Here is an 8,997-nt window from a genome sequence, read left to right as displayed (position 1 = left end):
GAAGTTCACTATTTCAAATTCAGTTGAACCTCGACTATCCGCCCTCTATTAACCGGTTTTCCCTGTTAACCGCCATGCTTTGCTTTTGGACCTCTATTAACCGGGGCTTACCTCTATTATCCGTGACTCAATAATGCTCCCTCTATTAACTGTGCTTACCTCCATTAAGGCCAGAGCAGAATGAGCGCGTTGAGCTTTGATTTTGAGCGTCGCGTTGCAAAAAAGCAAGGCGGAAAATTTAAAAAATTTTTTCAACTTTGACGCCATCCTGTGTGGCACACGTAAAGTTGTGTTTTTGGTCGTTAAAGTTAAAAATTGTTTAACTTTAGCGAGTTGCTTTTTTATACCCTCCACCATAGGATGGGGGTATACTAATTTCGTCATTCTGTTTGTAACTACTCGAAATATTCGTCTGAGACCCCATAAAGCGATCTAGCCATGTCCGTCCGTCTGTCTGTCGAAAGCACGCTAACTTTCGAAGGAGTAAAGCCAGCCGCTTGAAATTTTGCACAAATACTTCTTATTAGTGTAGGTCGGTTGGTATTGTAAATGGACCATATCGGTCCATGTTTAGATATAGCTGCCATATAAACAGATCTTGGGTCTTGACTTCTTGAGCCTCTAGAGGGTGTTGAGCCCCCAAAGGGTGCAATTCTTATTCGAATTGGCTGACATTTTACCTAGGTCTCCAGCATATAATTCAATTGTGGTCCAAACCGGACCCTATATTGATATCGCTCTAATGGCAGAGCAAATCTTTTCTTTTAACCTTTTTTTGCCTAAGAAGAGATGCCGGGAAAAAAACTCGACAAATGCGACCCATGGCGGAGGGTATATAAGATTCGGCCCGACCGAACTTAGCACGCTTTTACTTGTTAATATTTGTTTGCAGAGTTGAATTTTTCAATGTGACACTCCTCAATGTTTATTCTGTTTATTTCTTTGCCTGTGCACCACACGCTTAATTTTTTGTTATTAAATTTTGTGATTCCCCTTTTTATATTGAGTTAAAGTTGGTTATCAAATTATATTAAGTCTGTAATTGAAAATTGTCTGATCATGGTTTTTGTTTGAAAATAGCACAACAACAAAATAGTAAAAAGAGTTCGCAAAGTTCTTTCCTTTAAGGAAAAACTATAACTGATTAAAGATCATAGTTGAAAACGCTGGGGTTCAGTGGACTGTGAACGAAAGGGTGATAATGGCCTCCTGAAAGATAGAAATTCTTTTTGGAAGTTTGGAAAGTCCAAAACCCTTAAGACTCGAAATGTGTTTTTGGGTTATGTATGTAAAAAAGTAACCTTAATACCAAGTCACAATGACTTAACAAAAAAAAAAAAAAACGATATATGTTTAGATTTTACGAAGACTGAACTTTATTGCTCTCGAAGTTAAAACGGAATGAACGAGTCTTTCATTTCATAGTCATGACTTCTCAAAATAATGACATTTAGTTTACCATAAAACTAAATTTAGAACTAAAAAGTGTAGTGTTCTCAGTGCCCTCTGTATGTGGCATTATAAAAATGCAGACCTGGAAGTTGTGTGGCACAAACATTACCGGCCCATGTTGCAAGATTGCAAGGTAAAAGTTTTAAATTCAAATATATAATGGTATGAGGTCAAAAAAAATAGGAAAATATACAATTCATACGATCTTTGAGTGTTCATAAAATGCTTGAAATTCAATATGCCTTAATACTATAAGGGTTATCTCTAGTCAAAATTTAATAACAATTCAGTTTACTTATAGATTCTAATGTTAATTTTAAATATAATCCAGTTCAATAGTTGTTGCATCAGGTGGTGCATGAGCCAGACAGCACCCAGCCGAAGATAGTATTTGTGGCGACTGGAAGAGAGCCATCACTAGCTAAAAGACCCGGTAATATAATGCGCCCATATATGTCAGATCCAAGTACGATTGAAAACGGCCCAGAGATATAAAATTTTGGATCTGCTAAAGTCAAATTAGCGAATTTTGCAGCAATGGCAGCATCAATGGATCTATTAGGCGTGTCCATTGATATGTGGTTGTTGACTCTCATTGTGGTGTCTAAAACAGTGTGAGAAGAGTGGCGAGATGCTATAGAGACTGCACATATGGACTCCGATCCTAGGACAGTTGTGTTAAGTCGTAACTCTTCAACAAACTGTTTAGATATTTTACTAATGGCGGTGCAAGGATCAATAACTGCGCGGATATGGTGCTTTTTCTTGCCGATCACAACCAGTATTATAGCCGTTGGAAATAGCAAAGTGGCGTTTGGAGTTGCAATAGACGCTATCGTTAGTGATCGCTGGTTAGTTGAACTGGTGTTTGGTGGTTCACCTGCGGGGCTTTTTTCGACCTTTACTGTCCTTGTTTTCTTGCTTCGCAATTTTGGATTATCTATATGCAATAAGGAGTGATGGTTGCCTCCACAAAACCGACATCCTTTAGTTGAAAAACAAGAACTAGATGAGTGTTGATGGGCTAAACAGTTTGGACAGTAGCGGTGAGTCACAACTAATTGCATACGTTGTTTCGCATCCTTTTTTCGGAATACCTTGCATTTACGAAGACCGTGGTTTTGTGAACAGATTCTGCAAGAGTAATAATTTTTGTTTGCCTCGGAACGGCTAAGGCGGGATAAAATAGGTGGCATTCTGTAAGAGTAAACTAAAATATAATAAAGGACAATAATGTAACAAAAGGAAATTGAATAACTAATTTCTAACATGGTGGGAGTACCACGACTTTTACAACAGGCCGAGTTATGGTTCCCCTTTGTGTAGTTATATCGACTACTCGCACTAAATCATCCTTGCCATAATATATCTTCGAAATACGCCCCAATTTCCATTCCTGGGGTGGCAAACAGTCGTCTCTCACAACAACCATAGAACCAATCTGGATATTTGGCTGTGGTCTTTTCCATTTAATGCGCTTGTGAAGCTCTTTAAGATACTCATGTTTCCATCTAATACTGAACTGTTGAGATAATGCCACAACTCTTCGCCAACGATTAACTACAGAAATAGTAGTCTCGGATTCGTCAGGTTCGGCAGGTGAAAGCAAAGGACCCCCAGTAAGGAAATGTCCAGGGGTAAGAGCTAGCAAATCGTCGGGATTTTCGGATAAAGGTGAAATAGGTCGCGAGTTTAAACAGGCTTCGATACGGGAAAGTATAGTAGTGAATTCCTCGAACGTAAATTTATGACATCCTGCCATCTTTCGGAAATGAGCCTTAAAACTTTTCACCCCGGCTTCCCAGAGCCCTCCCATATGAGGAGCTCCTGGTGGAATGAAGTGCCAGGATAAGCGCTGGTAGGAGAATTGGAAAAGTGTCTCGTCCCGCGATCTTTGAAGAAAGTTTTTCGCCACCTCTTTCGATGCTCCAACAAATGTTTTGCCATTGTCGGAAAAGATCTTTAAGGGACACCCACGTCTGGAAGAAAAACGGTGAAAGGCCGCTAGAAAGGCTGAAGTGGTCAAGGAACTTGTGAGCTCCAAGTGGATAGCACGTGTAGCGAAACAAACGAATAAACATACGTATCCCTTTGTTATAGTACAGGATCGCGCCGAGTAGTTTTTTATGTCGAACGGACCTGCAAAGTCAATACCAGTATTCGTGAATGGTCGACTGAGCGTGGTACGTTCTGGAGGAAGGGTTCCCATCAGCTGCGTTCTAAGCTTGTGTTTGGAAATTACACAAATCTTGCAATTGTGAACACAGGCCTTTATAAGAATTTTCGCCTTTGGAATCCAGAACTGGAGACGCAACATTCGTAGCATTAAACTGTTGCCTCCATGCAATGTAATGCAATGTATGAACAGTATCAGCAATCGGGAGAAGGTACCGTGATACGGCAGGATAATAGGATAACGCTCATTATAAGTGAGGCTCTCGGAATGGGCTATGCGACTACATATTCTTAAGAGGCCTTTAGGATCACAAAAGGGGTTCAAAGTCAATAAGGAACTGGTGGACGTAATTTGCTCCCCATTTGACAATGCCTTATATTCAGTTGGATAAAATAATTTTTGTGACAAGACAATTAAACGATCTCGAACATCCTGGATTTCGTCATTGGTCAGCGAATGAGTTCGTGAAGTTATATCGGCTGAAGCACGGCAATTAGAAATAAAACGGTATACATATGCCATCACTCTAAGAGCTCTTCCCAGCGAAGAAAACCTATCCAGAGGATCTTGGTAGTTTTGGAAGTAAGTAAAGTGGCTGTGAATAGTCTTAGCTTCCAATAGTGTCTCATCTATTGGCAAACCATTCTTAATTGGCCAAAGGCTCGATGGATGCCTAAGCCACAGAGGACCAAACCACCAAAGGTCATTCTGAATTAACTCATCGGGAAACACTCCACGGGAAGCCAAATCCGCAGGATTCTGCCTTGATTCAACATGGCCCCAGTGGTCCACTGGTACTACCTCACATATTTTTGAAACACGGTTAGCCACAAAAGTCTTCCATTGGAACGCTGGTTTCATTAACCAGGCAAGGACTATCGTTGAATCTGTCCAACAGAAAACCTTGCAATTTGGAATGGACGGCAGAATCGATTCAATGGCCTCCGCCAGTAAGGCCGCGCCACAAAGTTCGAGTCTAGGAATTGAAATTGTCTTCAATGGTGCCACCCTCGATTTTGACATAAGGAGGTGTGTGACAATTTCACCGCTGGGAGCCGCGACTCGAACATAAATGGCTATTGCGTACGCCTTTTCAGAGGCGTCACAGAAGCCATGGAGTTCCATATCGCTTTCAGGAGTGAAATGTATCCAGCGAGGAATTCGTATATCTCCAATCCTAGAATAATTCCCCAAGAATGAATGCCATGCTGCAAGTAAATTCGGAGGAAGGGGATCATCCCACCCGACTTTGGATAACCAAACATCCCGCATTAGAAGTTTTGCGAGAACTATGAAGGGGCATAGCCACCCAGCTGGGTCGAATAGTTTCGATATATTGGAAAGAATATTCCTCTTAGTGGGATCGGAATTTGCGTCTAATTGCCCGGCTACGAAATAAAAATCATCAAGTTTCGCGTTCCAACGAACACCCAGAGTCTTGGCCTTACTTGAATCTTCAAACTCAAGAAATTCGGAATTCAGAAGATGGTCCTTTGGAATGGATTTTAGGAACTCCTTAGAGTTAGAAGTCCATTTTCTCAATAAAAAACCGGCTGTCCCCAAGGCCGAAATGAGTTCCTTCTGGGTCTTAGTTGCGGACAAAATATCATGACTCCCCCCAAGAACATCGTCGACGTACATCGACGATTCCAAAATCTCGCTTGCAAGCGGATATTGAAGCCTTACGTCTGTAGCCAGTTGCTGAATTGTGCGTAGAGCCAAGAATGGGGCACAATTTACCCCAAACGTAACCGTCTGTAGCTCAAATTCTTCGATTTCATCGTAAGGGGACTTTCGGTAGAGAATTCTCTGGAATGTAGTGTGTTTCGGATGGACACAAATCTGGCGATACATTTTTTCAATATCGCTATTGAAAACCACTTGATAAAATCGCCACTGGAGTAATAAAGTGCACAGATCTTTCTGCAAAGATGGACCAGGGTGGAGGACGTCGTTCAAACTCATACCATTAGAGGTAGGGTTTGACGCGTTGAACACTACACGAACTTTTGTAGTAACGCTATTTGGACGAACAACAGCATGGTGTGGCAAGTAGTGAAAATTGGATTTGGGAGTGAAATCAATGTCCCTTACCCTCTTCATATGGCCTAATTCAATATACTCTGCCAGAACCGCATCGTACTGCCTCTTGAGCTCAATATCTCTGAGAAGCCGATTCTCATTTCTTATATACTGAGAAAGAGCTATCTTTTGGGACTGCCCGAGTTGAATACCGGAAGGAAATTCGGGTTTAAATGGCAGCGTAACAATATACCGGCCTGCCTCGTTTCTGGTGGTGGTTTCCACGAACATGTCCTCACAATACTTGTCCATATCGGAAATAGGTTTAACCCTAGGGAGGTCCTCCAGTTCCCAGAATTTGGAAACTAGTTCATCTAAGGCGATATCATCTGGAAGTGAAACAGTAGTGCGGAAGACTGAAATAGGCTCTTTTGGAATGGGACCGGTCAGAATCCAACCAAATACTGTTTCTTGGGCCAAAAGAGACCCACAAACTGGATTAATAATGCCATTTAACATGACCTGCGGAATCAGATCTGCCCCTATCAAAATGTCAATATACGATGACCGATAAAACTCAGGGTCTGCCAGGTGGATGTCAGGAAGTGTGGAAAACATTTCCTCGGATACAGAAAAAGTAGGCAGTGAGGATGTTAGCTTAGGAATGACCATAATGGGAGCCTCCAGGTCAAAACCTGAAGTCATTGGAGAAGTGATTTGAAGCATACATATTTTCTGAGCCTTCGCAGAGAGGGTGCCATTAAGGCCGGATATATGAGCCATAAATTTGCGTGCTTTTAGTTTAAGCAAGTTGAAAAGGTGTTCTGACAGGAAAGACGCTTCCGACCCAGAATCGAAAAGTGCTCGTGCCTTGAAAATCTCCCCATTATGTCGGATACCAACCATGGCCGTTCCCAACAGCACGGTCTTGCTGTTGGCTGCGAAACAAGACTGTATGGGAACAATGGAATCACCATTGGAAGTGGACTGTATCGATTTCTGATCAGTTTCGGGAATTTCCATTTCCTCATTGCAGTCTTGATGCAGTAGAGTGTTGTGCCTCCTGTTGCATTTTTGGCAGTTAAATGCACTTTTACAGTCTTTGACAAGATGTCCCTTAGAAAAACAATTAAGGCATAATTTTAACTGCTTCACGGTTGTCAGTCTATCGGCGTAGGTCATATTATGAAATTTCGAACACAATCTTATGGTGTGGTTTTCATTGGGGCATAACTTACAATTTGGAATGACAACACCATTTCGATACGAATTCACTCTTTTGGAGGAGCTATTCTTTGGCATTGATTTGCCAACGTTCTCGTTCTTGGAATTTGATATCGATTGAGAAGTGCTGGGAAAACCGAAATCCCTCACCGTCTCCAATGTCTGAAATCGACATGTCAAGAAGGAATCAAGTTCTGTCCAAGATGGAAAGTCACTTTTATTCTTGACTGATTGCTCCCACAGGGACAATGTGATCTCAGGCAAACGCATGGAACAAACATACACAAAAATGGGGTTCCAACTCTTGATATCTATACTATAGAGCTTTAGTGAAGCTATAATCCCATTTATAGTACTTTGAATCTGCTTTATGGACTCGCTTGATTCAACGGTAATTCCTGGCAAATTAAAAAGGGTCTTAAGTTGGCTGTTCAGTAGTAAACGTTTGTTGTCGAATCTAACCTCCAACGCCCTCCATGCTAACTCAAATCCCTCATTCGTGAGAGGTGCCTTTCGAACTATTTCCCTGGCTTCACCGCGAGTCTTGGAATTCAAGTGAAATAATTTTTCGACAGGGGAGAGCCTCGTGTTATTGATGTATAAGGCAGTAAAAAGGTCGCGAAACGATGGCCAGGAGAGGTAATCCCCGTGAAAGAGGTCGGTGTCACAAGGAGGTAGGTTTACATTCGGACTCGAAGAGAATTCCAACCGCGTTGGATTGGGGGGAGAAACAGCAGCGGACCTTTTGGATTCTATAACCTCACTTATTTTAGCTATGCCATGAACGTAAGTTCGATAAGTGGTCTGATACCGCGCTTTCAGGGTTTCTATGTCCCTCTTATCGTCAGCAGCGGCTAACTCAGCCAAGCTAGCCTCATACTTTGGTTTAACTCTCTGCCATATTTCCCTCAACTCGTCCCGATGAACCTCCAAGGAGTGGATCGCGGACTGGTGCAGAAGTTCGCTTTCGAGTTCTGCATTGAACTCGATTAAAGCATCGGATATTTGGATAAAGTTTGATAGGGCCATTCTGTTCTATCAAAAATCTTTCGCTAGCAACGGATGTCAAAAAAAAAGGAAAATTCGATGCAAATTATACGGGCCACTACTTCAAAGGAAATTTCTACCAGAATCGATGTTCTGAAGGAAGTGAGTGGATCCCAAGAGGGCAAACCGAACAAAGGTGATCCAAAAAAAAAGCTAATCTCCACGTCTAAGAACTCTAAAACGTCCAAACAATAGCTATATAGCCAACTATGAAGAACACAGTATGTAGTACTATTCACTCCACTAAAAATTGTCTGCAATGTAATTCGTATCAGAAACAAGGAATTAAAAATTTGATTCTAATTGTTATTTCACTTTGAAAAAATAAAACGAAATATCGGAAACTTAATGCACAAAGGACAGTCTGGTTAATATACGACTTTGGGATTGTCGTACTTACTAATGCACCGAAGAGGAATCAAAAAATTTGTTTGGTTGTATCCACTAGAATAGACTGCAGCATCAAAAATATCAATTATAAACACTTTTATCCAACACAATTATTTCTTTCACCTGGCCCTTTGATTTCTCTTCTCAATTGTGTGGTTTCATCGAATTTTTCTAAAGTTGCTTTATCAATTAGCGAAATGCTGTTCTTCTTCTTCCACTATTCTATTTAAATAGTCTCAATTATCAAAATTATTCAATTGTCTACTATTTCTTTACCAGCAAACTGCTCACTACTCACGTGGACTTTCTAAAACAGTAACAGCAATACCAAATGCACTAAATGTTTGTCCAAATTTGACAATTCGGTTATATTTCGATCGCTCAATCTTTTTTCTCTTCGAATAATATGAAATTTTAATAAATTTAACATCCAAATATTCATTTAATTCCTTTATTTATTTCGATGGCATCAAGTCAAAATGAAATTTTATAAAATCTATCACATGCTCGTCTACACTATATGTTATCACACTTAGTTTGGAAATTTCAACGAATAAGACGAAAAGGCAAAAAATCATCAACATTCGAGCGACCTGATGTGGGAGACAACGTGTAGCTTAGCTTTGGTTAAGCTACAAAATCTAGTTCTTGACGGAGGGATTGTAGTATGGTGAGAAAAAATTATA

The 8,997-nt window shown here is 40.8% G+C and overlaps 1 protein-coding gene across 1 annotated transcript; it reads right to left on the bottom strand.

Moving 5' to 3' along the window:
- Positions 1 to 1,352: 1,352 nt before the first annotated feature.
- Positions 1,353 to 8,627, bottom strand: LOC131995166 (uncharacterized). Its single transcript, XM_059363320.1, has 2 exons — positions 8,610 to 8,627; positions 1,353 to 2,649 (listed from the first exon to the last, which is right to left on the bottom strand). The coding sequence occupies exon 2, from the start codon at positions 2,646 to 2,648 to the stop codon at positions 1,800 to 1,802; it is 849 nt and encodes a 282-aa protein (XP_059219303.1). The 5' UTR covers position 2,649; positions 8,610 to 8,627; the 3' UTR covers positions 1,353 to 1,799.
- Between the last annotated feature and the right edge of the window lie 370 nt (positions 8,628 to 8,997).

Source organism: Stomoxys calcitrans, chromosome 2 (genome assembly GCF_963082655.1).
Source record: "Stomoxys calcitrans chromosome 2, idStoCalc2.1, whole genome shotgun sequence".
Lineage (NCBI taxonomy): Eukaryota > Metazoa > Arthropoda > Insecta > Diptera > Muscidae > Stomoxys > Stomoxys calcitrans.
Note: the sequence above shows the minus strand (reverse complement) of the source record. Positions and strands in the feature narration are given on the sequence as shown.

What these genes read in the sequence shown, in the direction of transcription:
- LOC131995166 (XM_059363320.1), bottom strand. Translation starts at nt 2,648, where the DNA reads ATGCCACCTATTTTATCCCGCCTTAGCCGTTCCGAGGCAAACAAAAAT.